Source organism: Stegodyphus dumicola, chromosome 4 (assembly GCF_044657685.1).
Source record: "Stegodyphus dumicola isolate Sdum_Otavi_A_Nest chromosome 4, ASM4465768v1".
Classification (NCBI taxonomy): domain Eukaryota; kingdom Metazoa; phylum Arthropoda; class Arachnida; order Araneae; family Eresidae; genus Stegodyphus; species Stegodyphus dumicola.
Genome location: NC_140771.1, coordinates 182553059 through 182569985, shown reverse-complemented (window position 1 = coordinate 182569985; position 16927 = coordinate 182553059). Strand labels below are relative to the sequence as shown.

Genomic DNA, 16927 nt, shown 5'->3' with positions numbered 1-16927 from the left:
CGGGAAGTTTAATTTATATTGGCCAAACTAAGAGAGCCTTAAAATTTCGCATGAAGGAACATGAAGCATATCTAGAAAAAAGGAAACACAGAAGTCTTCTGTTGCCCAACATTGTTTGTCCGAAAATCACACTTTCAATTTTTCTGCTGCCAAAATTATTCAGAAAACATCTTTCACTGGTAAACTGGATTTTCTAGAGGCATTTCACATTCAAAAAAATCTTTGTGTTGTAGTTAACGACCCTAATTCTAATCCATCTTTGCCTTCAGCTTTTAAAGAAATTATGTTTTAGTTCTGGTTTTATCAACAGATGGCGCTAGTACGTTATCTCCTGTCCAGGTTATCTTATCTTATCTAATTATTATATCCTATCTCGTTAATTACGCTTTTGCAGCTGAGGATGATGGTTCGGTAAAACCATCAAAACTAGTCCTGTGAAAATTTGAAAATATAACGCTGATTTTTGTTGTTTGACTTCTGAATTACTATTTGTTCGGCGTGTTATTGTGTCTTATCTAGTTATACGTCTAAGTGCAACAGAAACAACGTTAATTGCAGAATGTTTTTAGCAAAAGCCTGTGATTGAATAACAGCACCTTTTCCAGTTGCCAAGAGTACCCAAGAATTTTCTTGCAGTTTACGTCACTCATCAAAAAACGGCCCACGAAACTCTTAAACACCCATTCCACTCTTCGAAAAAATCAGTTGGCTTCAGCTACACATTACCAATGAGACACAAGCTTTATAAATGCCCTTTTTGGAAAAACCTTTTTTTGTGGAGTTAAATAATACAGGTTTTGTGACATCGTCATTGAATGCACATCAGGTGTAAAACTCAAAGTGGAATTAATCCAATTTACATATTTACTAACCGGCTCAATGAAAAATGGAAAAACATATCAAATGTTGGAAATTCTGAAGTTAAATATCTCACTCAATTGTTGTCATGTGTGAATCAATTCTTTTTTAAAAAACGAGTACAAAATTAGAGACCGAAGCAACGTATAAAACGTTAGATATCATAAATTTTATAAAATTTCTGCCGTTAAATTTTAAAATGACGAAACAGGAATATTTCTGCCATTTACAACATCTGTGCAACGGGAGTTGTCTGTTTATTAACAACGATTGCGAAAGTAACGGCCGAATAGGGGCATTTGGACAGGGTCTGTACTTACGTGAACTCTATGTTAGTAACGGATCATGATTTCTAAGACTTGAACTTTAGTGTTGTCACCAGAGTTTCGCAAACTTTAATCCTACATTACCTGTAGTATTTAAAAAAGTTAAGAAAATCCTCTTCTTAAGTACTGTGAAATGTTTTAAGGAATTCTTCATTCTAAAAAAGAAATAATTTAGAAATGCTTATTTTTTGACCGTAGGACATCGTGTCCAGAAACTGGAATGGCGCAACGTATATATTAGAAGAGAATTTTCTTAATTCAGATTACGTTCTGCTTCAAAATATAATGACACATTAAAGAGAATAATTTCGACAACATTTCTACATGACAGAAAAATATAACAAGCAAAACAAAGAGCGGAGTTGGGTAACAGAGTCCATGAGATTTACGAATATAACAATAAAATTAAATACTTTTTTTTCATAATATTAGATTTGTAAGAATATATTTCTGAAACTAGATAGTAAAGCAGTATTTCTCGAATAAAGATTATAGTAAGAAACAGCAAGTAAGAGTAATTAAAAAGTAATATGAAATATTTCGTAAACTCACGAAAATTTATTCTCTTTTGCCGTTGTTCTGTACACTCTAAGAAGAAATTAACTATAAATTCAGTACTATATCTGCGAAATAGTTTACCTTATATATATATAAATAATGATAAAACGTTAATAGGTATTCAAGCTTAAAGAACATTTACCTAAGTTTACATAAAATCACCGAAAATGTACATAAATGCAATAATTTCGATAAAAAACACAAAACAATTTATTAATCATTAAAGAGAGGAAATAAACATTCACTTACTCTGTGTGAACGGATTGAACTTGCACATAAACTCTCCCAAAGCGTAATATTCCTTCGTCATAGTACTTATCAGTCTGGGTATCATGCAAATTATGCAAATCATGGCATCTGCTACCGCTAAGTTTGCGACATAAAAGTTTATTGTTGTTCTCATTGATCTGTTCATTACAACGGTCAGCACAACGCTTATATTTCCTAGTAATCCACCTATTATTATAACAGCAATTGCAATTACTTGAATGTAATCAGTGGTATTAAGAGTCTTGAAAACAAATGGTTCAGATGAGAATGTGCTGTTGATCGTCCTTTCATATTCCTCGCTTTTTTCTTCAATAGAAATATTGCACCGCGGATCAACAGTTATAAGCATATTTAGAAATGCTTATGACAATGGAATTTAAAAAAAAATATGTTGAAAATGTAAAAGATCTAAATCTATTTTTTTCTCTTCCGCTTAAACACTTAAACAGCACATGCCATACTTATTTCAAACTGACACCCGCTTTTCATCAATTCTTCAAGCATTCTTACCGGGGTTTGAAGATATTTGAATGATGTAACCTTTACCAGTTCAATGTTCCGTTTCTGGTGGATATCTAAATTGATGTCAGGAAAGGGAATTTACACTTGTCAGGAAATCGAAGTATAAGCCTGTTTTCTTCGAATGCTTGGTTCCAATGTCAGTATATTACTTCGCTTGAACACCGATATCACAACACGAAAGATTCAATGGAGAAAACCTAAAAAAGGAATGTTTATATTACATATTGCCCACATTTCAAAGTAACTAATTCAATCTAATTCAATATGTTTTTTAATCTAATTCAATATGTTTTTTAATAAATTTTTTAATGAATAAGTAATACATCACAATGTCAGTTGTAGTTCATGCTTTTAATTTAAAAAATCGTCCCTTTATTGCAAAATGGAGATGAGTTTTTCCCGAGTAGAATGAAAGTTTAAAGTGTACTTCGCGATGCATTTATGAACTTCTTAAGACAATGATTTTCCGCTTGGTAATCTGATTTTCAGAAACTGGAAACATCAACCTGTACCTTCTTCTGAATTTGGATAAAATGAAACACACCAGAAGCAATATGAAGCAATAACCAGAAAACAATATAAGAAATACAGCAACACAACCAGATTCCTGTTTGCGAAGTAATTCTCAATCATAAAAAATTGTTCTTCTTCGTAAAACATCATCTTCATCTTGCATCAGACGAGTGATTTTCAAAGTTAACAGCACAAACTGTAACTGAAATGCTAAGTGATGCATTACTTGTAATTGTATAGAATTTTATTTCATTGAAACAATATGTCATTAATATCCGTCTCTATATTTAAACCTTTTGAAAGTTTGATATATGCAATTTTTGGATCGCTCGGTTGTTGTTGAAAGAATCTTAGGCACTTAGGTATAAGAATGCTTTGTTATAAAAATGCATAAAATTGAACTCTTTTTATAATTGATAAAGAGATACTGTTTTAATACAGATATATTTGTGTTTATTAGATTTATTATTGTTACCGTATTTAGGATGTTTACCTAATTTTTGTTTTTGTGTATTTTTGTAGTGTTATATAATATTTTTATTTATTTGCTGTGTTTATCTGATAATTTTAGCATGCATTTTGTTTTAACCAAATGCCGTAATACGTGTGTTTGGTGATGCATTATGTTGGTAAGTATTTCTTTCGTGTAATGTTGAGATGTTTCACTTCGAAACCGGTCAATGTTTAAATTGTAAACGTGATTATAACAAAATACAGTTTGAAACTCTCTTTATAGGTCTTGGCGAAAGTTTCGTTCTTAAAACCTTAATTACCGCCAAGTTAATCCATCAGTTTAAAGAAATAATAGATGTTTTCGGCAAGGACCGCAAAAGGAATGTTTACGCAAAAAGGAAAATTTCCGGAAAGTTCCAGATATCTGTGCAATTCTATATGCATGCGGTATCGTAGCTTTTGTGAAAGATGAAACACATATACGATGCGTCATGGATGATAGCTTGAAGAGGTTGCCTAGATGGAAAGATGGAGTTGCAGACAAACGTGCCGAGTTTAACACGCGATTTGTTAATTTCTTAGGATATATACATGAAAAATGCAGCATTGGGTCCTGCAGTTTCTATACATGTAAATTTCAAATTAAAAAATGCAGCTTACTGAGCGGACAGGATTTAGCAGACAAATGCGAGCGGCGGAAGGTAGGGCGTAGAAAGTAGTTGGAATATTTTAAGTCTCAAATCCTTTGTTTCAATTCTGAGAAGCGATTGAGCAAGAGATTTGCATTGCAGAGAAAATGAGGACGCAAAACGGTGCAACACGAATCCTTGAAAAGGGAATGTATTTTATTAAAATTAAAAAAAAATAAAAGATTGCGATTTTAAGTTAGAAATTTATATGACTAAATTTGATTTGTTAATAATCTTTCTTCATATTTTTTACCTTACGTACCCCCTTCGCGAAGAAAAAGACTCGGTGATTGAAAAGTGTTTTTAGAGAAAAAGCGTTAAAGGAGTAGCCAATGAAGAGAAATTTTTGACAATATGCATACGAAAGCCTATGAATGGCTTCAAAGACATAGTTTTCAGGTTTCCACATGACGCATCATATGGTTCATTAACTTTATCATATCTGAAGTGAGGAAAACAAATAAAAATTTATTTAGAAATAAAAGAACAAATTAAGTTAAATTTAGAATCGAATTTTAAACTATGTCCAATATAAGTTTTTCAAAGCTCTTGAAACGCTTTTGTCCAAATACTATAAAAATGTTCTAGATGTTGAGTCTGAATATGTTCTCGAAAGTACTAAATACCCGCAGGATTCTTGAATAATATCACATAATAAATTTGGCAGTCCTGGTGTTTTGAACGTCTTTCATAAAACCTATGATAATTAAAATAAAACATACTATTTCTAGTATATAGTCAAGGAATTCTATTAAAATTCCTTATTTCCTGATTACAAAACTAAATCAGATTTTATTTTTCTCGAGCAATGTAATAATTAATACACAGTGACGAAGAAAATACAATATAATATAATAATTGAGTAAATTCTGATGGATAAAGGCAGTTCCGCTATAAGCGAATCAGCGTAACTACTTGCTGACGCCTGTGAGATGCTTAATTACAATTAACATAAAAACCTCCATTCCTTGTACAACGTAACTGGCCTTTAGTATTGTATGAAAAATAAAAATATTTTAAATACTTTTGGTGGGCATAAAAATTCTTCATAGTACACATATATGTATATAGTATGTATATAAATTAACAGCTTTTAAGTACTCTCCAATACGAAACTAGAATAGAACACAAAAAATAAACCCTGTAAAGAGAACATGCAACGCTAATAAATAAAATGATAATAGTTCAATCAATTCAATCGTTTGGGGATTGTAAATAAAAAAACATTAAAAAATTTTTACATGAATTTTAAATTAAGGTTGGAAAACTTAATTATTTGAAGGAAAAAAAAATAAAACGTTTAACATAATTAAAGAATAAAGACCTATCCAACCTAGTTCTTTCTGAACGGGATAATCCTGGCTGGATAAGTCTCTCTTCATTTAATAAATAAAAATTACGTCTATGTTTCTTCGGTTATTATAGCTATGTTATACCAAATCAAAGCATTTTAGAACGCGAAAATTAAACAGATAAATTAGGAAAAGAATAATTAAAAATAATTATTTATATAAAATACTCTAATTTCGCTTATGCTCAATATAACCTAAATATATGTTACATCATTACATTTCGAAATAATTATTTAATTATAAATTTCCTTAACGTTTACAGTCAGTCAAATTTCAAAGAGAACAAAATTGAACTTTCCTTAAAAGTGTAACTCAATGACTTATTTTCTAAGTTAAAAATCAATTAATAATATTAAAACAAAACAGTGAAATAAGTGACACACTGAAACAAACAGTGAAATTTGATAAGTTGAACAATGAAAAGAAATTAGGAGATGGCCTGTTAATTAAAGCAATAGAATACAAACACAAAAGTACAGTAAAAAACAACAGACTTATTTTTCAGTGCAATTGGCAGTTTGTTTGATTTCGAAAAGATCTGCAATGAGTTGCAAATACGAAAAAAAATTAAAAAGGTAAACGATTTGAATGTTTGCTCGTGTGTCAGATCGTAAGTCTACATGTTATATGCCATGATTAGTTTTTGTGTTTTATTATAGCTTATCATTTAAAAGTACTAAATGCATTTATTATAAATTTATATTATGTTATGGGTTAAAGCACTGCTACTTTAACTCATAATTCATTAAATTTTGTTATGAAATTTTAAAAAAAATTAATTAAAGAACTTTATCTAGTTAGTTTTAATTTACTTTCATTATAATTTTAAGCGACAACCACTCCAACGTTTTCTAGCATAAATACATAAGATTCGTTGTGACACAGTATTATCATGTCCTTCCACAAATGTTAAGGTATTAATTATTTTTCACATAATTAATGTTAAGGTATTAATGTTAAGGTATTAATTATTTTTCACATAATTTATTAATTATTTTTCACATACGTTTCCAAATTGCAACAGCTTTAATTCTTTTAGTTTCTTAGTATTTAGCAATAGTAATACGTTCTAAAGTTTTGTTTATTTGATTAATAGCCACAAACTATTCCTTTCACATTTTACACATGTTAGGGTTAGATTGCTTTTGTTTTGAAATTTATTCCTATATTTTGTATGCTCTTTTTAATTTATTATTGAAAGCTTTATTAATTTATATCCAAAATTTGTGCTCATCAACATTCAATTTAAAAGACTAGTTTTTGTTTTATAATAGTTATCATGTTTACTCTTCTTAACGCGAGATTTATGTTTCTGGTCTATTGATTGCTTTATGATGCTGACGAAATTATAGCGTTGTTCCAGGGTGCAGAATCTATTTGAAGTACTCTTTTTTTTTAAATTTGCATAAATTCTAAATCATTCTTTGCACTGCATTTTCTACTTTTGAATTTAATTATCTCCATTTATTTAAATTTCCGCAAGTTACCTTTTCGATTCAAGCCCGTCGACTAATGAAAGCGCATTTTGATTTAATTCATGTTTTCTTAATTTAAATTTAATTTCATATATTTGTGCATTTATCAGAACCTTCTGTCGAAAATGTAGTGGGAAAATTAAAATCAATATGCCTTTGTCTTTTTGCACTTAACCTGCGTGTATGGTAATTTTTGCACCTACTGTGTTTCTGCATTACATTGGTTTGTTTGGGGATTTTAGAACAGCCCCCCATACTCTTAATAGTTTTTTGCATTAGAAATTTTGACCTTTTTGTTCCAGTTCATTATTTTAAAATTGAATATATCTGAATTTGATTTGATTATGTTTTGATTTTAATATGTATATACATATATGGCCCTCTGGAGTAGTTTTCTTCCACAAAGACATCCCTTAACTTAGATTGGCATCTATGTTTCGCCATTTTTTCAATAATCGATTGAATCCAACAAACGCTTAAGGTTTGAATTATTTATTTTTTTAAATTGAAAATTTTAAATCCCTGTGCACCACACAAGGCTTACAGAGGTAAGTTAAAAAAAAGAAAAAAAAATACGACAACACAACACAAAATAAAATAAACTTACAAATTCACAGATGACACGTAAGAGATAAATTTACAGAAGAAAGAGAAAGCCATTTTATGTTGGACAGATACGTGAAGAAGGGGAGGAAATGTAATTCACAGAGTTTAACCTAGACATGAGTTTCTTTCGTCCTTTCTTGAGCTTTGAACAATAGAACAACAAATGTTCGACATTTTGCACTCCTCCGAAACTGTATGAACACAAGTCTGTACTAGATAATCTAAATCTCTTCATATGTAAATTGAATTTACCATGTCCAGTTATAAATTGAGTAACTTTAAAATTGCAGAAAAAGTGTTTATTATTCAGTCTGTGAGGAATGGAAGGAAAAACAGTTTAGCAAAGAGGCAGTAGTAGAATACCTGTATAGTTCATTACACCTGAGTTTTGTATCATCCTTATTTTTGTTCTTGTAAAATGACTTGGGAAGTATCATAAGAGTAATTACTTGAAGATGTATAGCTTGTTTCGCCAACCAATCAGCCTTTTCATTTCCTAGATTCCCAGTGCGGCCACGTACATGAGAAAAGATAACATCGACACCTTTATTATTAAGGTCTTTAAGAAGGGCATGGGGAGTGACAATTAATTTATTATATGAAAAGATATTCCTAAGAGAATATAAGAATGAAAGAAAATCAGTGCGAATATGAAATTTAGCACTTAGCGAACAGTTGTTAGATATCTGCTTAATTCACTCACTAATGCACTGTAATTCGGCTTGGAAAACACTGCATTATTGGCAATTTTAAAGGGTTTGTATTCCAGTTCAGAACCGTGATGGAAAACGACATAAGCTAATACAACTCGATTATTAATTTTAATCCCACCTGTATAACACACAACAGGGAAATTATCATCAACAGAATTGTCATAAATGATAGTTTGAACTGGCAAACGATTGGCAGGATGAGGAAGATCTTCAAACAACCCCTTGGTATCGAATATAAATTTTCTGATGGTATCTTTAAACTTTTTGTCATTTAAACTATGAAGGTCAATTGGAGGAAATGCTGAAATTGCGAAACAAACTTCATAGCTAATTGTTCTGTAGCCACGCACAACTCTCAGTAAAATTCTTCTTTGAATTCTGCGAAGTATACGAGAATTAAGCTTCTTTTCTAAAGCTGCTCCCCACACTCTAGAAGCATAGCAAATAAAGGGGACAATACCCTGCTTATAAATCACACCAATACTATTAGATTTTAAACCAAAAGTATTGCAAGAGACACGATTAAGTCCTCTAAGTATATTTTTACACTTATTGGATAAATACATATTATGATTTTTCCAAAAAAGCTTATGATCAAGAATAACGCCTAAATATTTGATTTCATTCACAGTTTCTAGTAAGGTATTATCCAGGTACAGTTGTTGGTTTGTATAGTTGACATGTTTTCTTTCAATTATCAAAATTTTAGATTTATTAGGATTGAATTCCAATTTCTGTTCTCTGGACAAAATGGAAATAATATTAAGGGTGTTCTGAGTCGTAGTAAACAGCGTAATGGGATACTTCCCTTGAAAGCAAATTAGGAGATCATCAGCAAAAGCAACTGCTTTACAACCCGGACAATGTGAGAGTCTATTGAGTAGATCATTCCTAATTTAATTCCACAATAAAGGTCCGGAAACCGAGCCTTCAGGGCAACCTCTTTCCAGAATGCGGGAGGAAGAAACGTGGCCAAGGGAGAGCAATGCAGATCTGTCATGTAGAAAATCTTTAATAAGGCGGAAAATATTACACGGAATACCAGCTTTCCTTTAAAAAAAAAAAAAAAAAAAAAAAAAAAAAGTATCCTAGGCCACCGATCTTTGGATAAACTAAAATACAATAAATACAATAAATGGATAATTAATCTTTTATAACAGTGAATTGCTTTCTGGTTACTTTAGCAAGCAGCACAAATTATTCCAAATTTCAAAATTCTGTGGATAATATCAAATTACATAATATCGTACGTAGTACCAAAAAATTCCTTTTAACGTTTAGCTCTTTTTATATATATATATACATATATATATATATATATATAAACAGTTATTCTCTGCATATATACAGAGAAAAAGAGAGAATATATATGCACACATAGTATATTTAGAAAGGGATTTAGTTCATATGTCAAAGCTGGTAAAGAAGCATAGCAAATTAGCAAATCGTGTATGAGGGCTTTCCAACATCAACGTTATCGTAGCGGAAAAACCAATTTTACAGTCAATATTTCGCGTGCAGTTAAACAAACAAATTTTTTGCGTGAAAAATATCAAATAGTTATGACTTCCTCAGTAGAATGTAAAAGATTTTTCTCTTTTTAAGTACGAAAATACTATATTATAGCCTTGCATATGGAAATAAATTTGTCTATCATCCGATCATTTAACGTTCTCGTTATATTTTATATAAACTAAATTTATCGCGGCGCGTTCTTGCATTACATCCAGTTTGCATAATCACTAACAATATGTCTCATATATCATCCATACAATGTCCATATCCTCCGTATTTCCTATATGTTTTACTTAGAGATACTGTTGACCGCGATGGTTATGAGAAAGCATGGTTCTAACATTTAATTAACAGAAAAAATACTCAGGAAATTAAGTCAAAAATGGGCAATATTCTCGTTAATATGATTTGAATTCTTGGTAATTCAGGATGTTATAGGTTTAAAATCCTGAACTGGAGTTAAAAAATAACTATTTACCAAAGTATCCAGTAAGAAAAATTTAAATCTCTGTCGTTTTCAACAACTCTTTGATTTTTCTAGGTATACGCTGGTTCCGTCAATGCAAAGAAAGTTTCATTAAGGGGTTTATGACAGTCACATGATTCTCTTACAATGGGAAATTTAAAATAAGGAGAGTGAAAGAAAACGTTAAATTCAACGCAATGTAATATGAAGAGAAAATTGACGTCCCATATTTACAGTTTATCCCAACGTCATTCAAAGAATGAAATTTCATCAAAACAAAGCGACAAGTAATACGTAGAAAGGTACTACTGCATTCATTGAGGAAATAGACTGATACATGTATAGCATATATACCTGTATCAGTCTGGGAAGTCACTTATTGGCTATTTTTGCGAAGTCACTTATGGGCTATTTTGTATTTCTGTGAAGTCACTTATGGACTATTTTGTATTTCTGTGAAGTCACTTAGGGACTATTTTGTATTTCTGTGAAGTCACTTAGGGGCTATTTTGTATTTCTGTGAAGTCACTTATGGGCTATTTTGTATTTCTGTGAAGTCACTTATGAGCTATTTTGTATTTCTGTGAAGTCACTTATGGGCTATTTCGCCTTTGACCTCTTGAAAAGAGCTCTTCCTATGCCCAAACTCACCATGATTAATGGACTCTAGAAAGTAGTGGAAGATGAATGGAAATCGGTACCCCTGGAAATTTTACGAAGAACCATTCTATCAGGGAAATCACAAAGCCGTTTTTAAGTCCAGAAAGAAGGCTGTCATATCAAATACTTAAATAAATATTCTTTAATTTTAAGGCTTAATTAAATGGCTCCGAAATCGTTCTAAATGGGTAAACACCCTCTGTAATTAGGTATTAATTTCACTCAGTACTTACTGCTCTTAAGGTTTAGATATTTACTATATTTGAGATCTGTGGAATTATTAATTAAACACATCACGCGTTACGAAGACAGAATGGAAGCAATTTGTAATAACAGACCTGACAAAAAGCGCCGTTTCCTGTTACATTATGAACAACGACGCACAGCGAAAAAATATTTTATTTCTACTCAACTGCGTACCATAAGGACGTTTTTATATTCATGAATTTAGACCATTAAGCTAATCTTCAATTTCTGTTTCCTTGGAATTAAAAAAGAACCTACATAAAAAAAACTCAGATCACTATCTGAACACCTTACTAATTAAATGGATTAGAGTCTTGTAAATATGAGTAATGGTAATATTTTTGAGATCAAATAAATGCCTGGGAGTTTGTGTCAAAATCGTTCGGTCACCAAATTCTACATTCAGAATTTGGAAATTAAATTAAATTAAAATTTTATTTACACGCACGCATAGTCTAATTGTATTAACTATATTTATTATAATTATATAGTTCCCAGATACAGTTCTAAGATTCATTTGTAATAGACTCTAAAATCTCATTTTTTTATTTTGTTAAAGCAGTAAAATTGTTGTAATAATTTTTTTTGAACTGCGCTATTTCAGAATTAATCCCTATTATATGATTCTTGTATAATGATAGATTATGCTTAATAGTGAATAGAAATAATGCTTAAAATTTGTTCCATTGCACCGTGACAGCAAAGTAGGAAAGATTACGTACGGCATGGAAACTATATTAATACTAATGCAAAAATTTTGTTGCGAAATCGTATGCAAAACATTTATACCTAAAATTTGTCAAGACAAATTCCAGGCTGCATTTTACCCTGCAAAATCAAGCAAAGCTCTTATGAGCAGATTTGCTAAAATTTGCTTACAGTTTGGAGGAAACCAGCTTCATTTCTTCTTGTAATGAGAATTTATTTCTTTCATAATACTGTATATATGGTCCGAGGTTCGCAATATTAGTACTTAGTACGTTTATGTTATGTATATGCTAATAAAGGCTCTGTTGTACTATAATTAAAGTTATGTACTATAATTTATTTGAGACACATTGTATATGAGTATTTACGGGTACAAGAAATGGAATTTATAGCAATTTATCTCTTTCATAATGGCAATTATCTTTAAATTTAAAAGCAATTTTAGGAGAAACATTTAGGAGAAGCTGTAAGTATAAAACATTTTTAGGCTATATTACAAATATCTTTGAATTCTCATTCCTATCTTTAGTAGAAACAGGTATTAAAGTGGGATGAGAAGAGTCCTATATAAATTATGGTGTACGATTGATTTTGATCAAGGCACAGTAAACGAAGATTGTCTGCCAAGGTAGAAATACTTCATGGAGGGCATGGTAAGGGAAATTGGCTCATATTTTGGAGTTAGATTCAAGGGAAATCATGGACACTCCATTCCAGATAGCTTGTTCGTTGATATTTTAAACCGGGTGGAAATACCAGTGTTAATCGGTCTTATCCGATAGGTCGTTCGTGAGCTCAATTTACGAAAGAGTATCGTCATTACCATTAATAAGCATTTAAATATATTTCGAAGCCTATATTATCGAATATTTTTCATCTGGAAAGTAATAAATAGCTTCTTCCAGAGGTCCCTCTAGTTCTGTTGCTTAATATGCTGTCCAAAACTATTTATTTATTATCTGATGTTTCTATTTGATATCAGAGTTACTATTGTGCAGATCGCAAATCTTAAAAATTACATTAGAAAGCATTTTTTTAAGGAGAGGCTACAAAACTTACTGATTCTCATATTTTATTGTTTTCCTCCTGCTAAAAAAATCGTCAACAGTACATAAAATAAGAATTCTTAAGCACAAAAATTCTTAAGCGAAGCAATGATAAACCACGAAAGTTCAGTTTAAGGACAAGTACTGTAATAAACATCAGTTTCTAAAATTTATAGTAACTATGCACAAATGAATCAATTTCTGTAAACATTCATAAAAATGGGTCATCCATTTGACTACAATAACAATGTCATTGATAAATCTAGAGAATTTTGCATTTGGCGGCAGGCTAATCACTGAGAAATGCGGTTAAGTGGTTAAATAATCTTTTAAAAGAGAGCGCTTGTTAACGCAAAGAAAGGGGAATCTAATTATAATTAAAAGGTTTTGATACCTAAGACTTTATGCTTTAATAAGACTTTGCTCTTTAATCCCCAAAAATATAAAATAAATCAATTTCCTAATTAAATCAAGTACTAAATATTTGTTTAACGGTTTTGGAATAATGCAACTGAAAGAAAGGCACTGAATGATGAATTGAAAGAAAGATATTAAGCGAAAATATTTGAGCGTTCAAATAACAACATTTTTCAAATTCTACAATTTGAAGGATGGAATCTAAACTCCTCATACGAATTACAAAGATACAAATTTTTCTGCTTGATACATCTTGAACTGTTTTATTATTAACGGAAAATTATGTTACTAAACTGTCGTAATTCCAGTTGACGATACCTTCTAAATTTTTAAATTTAACGATGTAGCACATAAAATTGAAAGTATATTAACTTAAGTATTTCCTAATTATGTTACTTAAGGAGAAATGCGAGAGAATGTAAACGTATTATGTGAAATTCTTGGTAACAAATTTCAGTTAATGGACAAAATTTGTTTATTTGTGTTCTCAAAATAAGAAAGTGGTAGTAAACTGAGCAAAATGCCAGAGGTTATGTTTGAATCAACTTTAAAGTTTACTAAATGACATAACTAAAATATTTATCCCTGAATATAATAATTAAATATGAGTAGCTAAACTCATATTCAAAGTTAATAGAATCATTACTTTTTCTCGGATTAAAATATACTGGAGAGGAGGATGTAATGAAATTTGCCATGAACATAGAATATTACAAGACAGCAATGCGTATTATGCATCAGTGAATGCCTCCTTTGGCGATTATGAATATTAATCACTAAAGCAGAAATATCCAAAACTCACGTTTAAGGAAGACATTTAAAAAACAGTTATTAGGTACTTTGAGAAATAGTGATCACAAAAACTCCAATGGCAGTAGAAAGTTCTCGAGGGAGCTAAGTGTCTTCTCTGGCGCCTGGATACCGACTTTTATTTAGGTATCGTAGTTTCCGAATGCGCAGGGATACGAATCCGATCTCCTGAAACTATATCTGCTTTTGGATCAGATGTTACACCGAGCCAGCTGTTTTATAACCTGAATTTGCCATTGCCTTGTTTCTAATCAACCCAAGATTTTTTACCTCATTCCATATGGAAATGTAAATGGTTACTCATTCTACCTTACGCATAATAAATTCAACAAAATTTCATTATAAACACTATGATTATCATCGATATATATGACTGGAGTAAGAGAAAAGCAAAATAACTGATTTTTTATGCCTAATGCTACTACAATGTCACTTACAAGTATGAATAGGATTATGCATCCGATATCAGCACTGTTGTATGATCACATACTTTCCAGTTTTGTTTCATAATATTTTGGGAAAACGAAAAAATATTTATTTTTTATTTTTGAAGATTGGTGTATATTTAGGTATATTTTAATCACTGATTTACTTATTTCATGCTTAGTTCATTAAAATATGTGTTTATACTTTGCAAGAATGCACGTACATGAGTTAGAACATCCGTGCTTTCAACGCAGGTTTCGAATTAGTATATTTAACCGGTGATCTAAACTCAAATTGAATTTGGGGCAAATGATCTTAAGCAGCTGACGGACCGATTTTTTAAAACAAAATGAAAAGGTTTTAGTAAAACATAAGCTTTAAATTCAAGTTAAACTTTGCTTGCTATATATTTATCAATATATATACATATATAAATGCAATAATTATGATGCAAAGGAAACCATTGTAATTTATATTTGTTTTCTCTATGAAACCTGAAGATTGGCACCTGCAGGAAATTTCTGACGGTTATGATTTGTAACGCTCAGTGTAGTAAACAGCAAAATGTAGCGACAGCTAAATATTAAATTTTAAGACACAAATATATTTCCAATAGTTCTAATATATTGACAAAGTAACTGAACTAAAATTAAACCAATTACAAAACTTTCCAAGTTGAAGATAAATAATGTCAAGCTATTCTCTTTATTTCATTTATCAAATTTCTATTAGACACATGCAGAAAAGATACATACATTTGTACATAAATAATTATAAAGTTCTGTATTTATTGCCACAACCTTCAATTACAACACCTGAAGACGTTTCGATTTGATAAAGGTTTTATCCTTGGAGAAAATTGTTAAAACTTATCAACTTATCCTTATCACGAATAGTAGATGCTCATTGGCCAATCTGCCTCATTTCTTAAACTTACTGATTTAAAACTTCGAAAAGAAAACTGTTCACATATTAGTACACTCTCAAACAAAGCGATTACTTTTACTGAAAAATTTATAACTGAGGGTATTTGTATTTTGATAAGTGCGAAAATATTTTAATCAAATGTGTTATCTTTGAATATGATTTATATCATAGCGTAAATTAATTATCTCTATTTATAGAATTTCTGGGGCATTCATTTTTAATGATAATGAACAAATAATTCTTCAAATCCTTGTCGTGATAATTAATATTATAGTGATGCTCATTAATTTACAGGAAATGTATCCGCAGGTCTCATAAAATTGCTTCTTAGGCCACATACGGCTCGCGGACCGATAGTTTGAGACCAGTGATTTGTAGCATATCACAATAAAGCGTTTTATGGCGCAAAATTCGTTGTTTGTATTGATTTTCACGTCCACATTTCAGAGCAACAAATTCTATCTAAAACAACAGAAGAATGTTTTGCTTCTTTAGCAAGAATTTGAAAGAAAAAATCCATAGAATCAAGATACGAAAATTTTGTTAGCAATTAAAGTCACTCTCGTGAATTTACACATTTATTCAGAAATTCTTCGTTAAGTAATTAACGCACAGTCCGAAAATAGTGAGTAGTATTAAACGCATCCCACTTATTTATTTACGAACTCTTGTATTATATATATGTATATATATATAATTTCCGTTGTCTATAAAATCTGAAACAAAATACATGAATTACGTAATAATTAGGGAAAATTGTTTCTAATCAGTAAATTAGTTCTGAATTAGTTCCCTGACTTACGGATTCCAAGGCATGGATCACGTTTTACTTAGCTTAATAAAACAATTAATAATTCATTGCGTTACTTTATAGGAAACATAAAATAAATTATTATTGGGATCGTACTGAAAATTATATTTTACAGAACCCTTCTAACATAAATGTTGAAATTAGTTCCAGAAAATTCTTTACGATATTTTGACAAAGTGTTTAAATGCAAGTACGTAACAAGTACATAGTATAAAGAATAAAATATGTGGTCTCATATTCCTTTTATTTGACTACTGCTGATTTGGGATGTCAAATGTCAGATGCCATTTTGGGATGTCGGTTTTTACATTTCATTTAAAATATATAAAGTAATAAAGGATAAGAAGAAAAACTGTTTTGGAAAATTAGAGTAAATTAATTCTAAAAAATAAAATACATCTGTAGGAAAGCTCATTACATTCGGGACCTATTTGTAAACTAGTATTATTTGACCTTTGTAAGAAAATCAAAATCATCCATAAAAGTTACTGAAAGTTGTATGAAAAGAAGTCTTTAACTGAAATAAAGGGAGACCGATTCAGTAATCCATTAAAATAATC

At 30.5% G+C, this 16927-nt stretch overlaps 1 protein-coding gene across 4 annotated transcripts in view; it reads right to left on the bottom strand.

Moving 5' to 3' along the window:
* Positions 1-16927, bottom strand: part of LOC118199645 (QRFP-like peptide receptor) — a 475922-nt gene that overhangs the window by 325935 nt on the left and 133060 nt on the right. For all 4 annotated transcript variants that reach the window (XR_015040838.1, XM_085815859.1, XM_085815860.1 and 1 more), the window contains exon 2: positions 1992-2731. Coding sequence is in view for 3 of the 4 variants with exons in the window: in XM_085815859.1 (XP_085671985.1) it covers positions 1992-2361 (370 nt within the window). In the remaining variant the exon portion in view is untranslated. The remainder of the gene's footprint in view (positions 1-1991; positions 2732-16927) is intronic.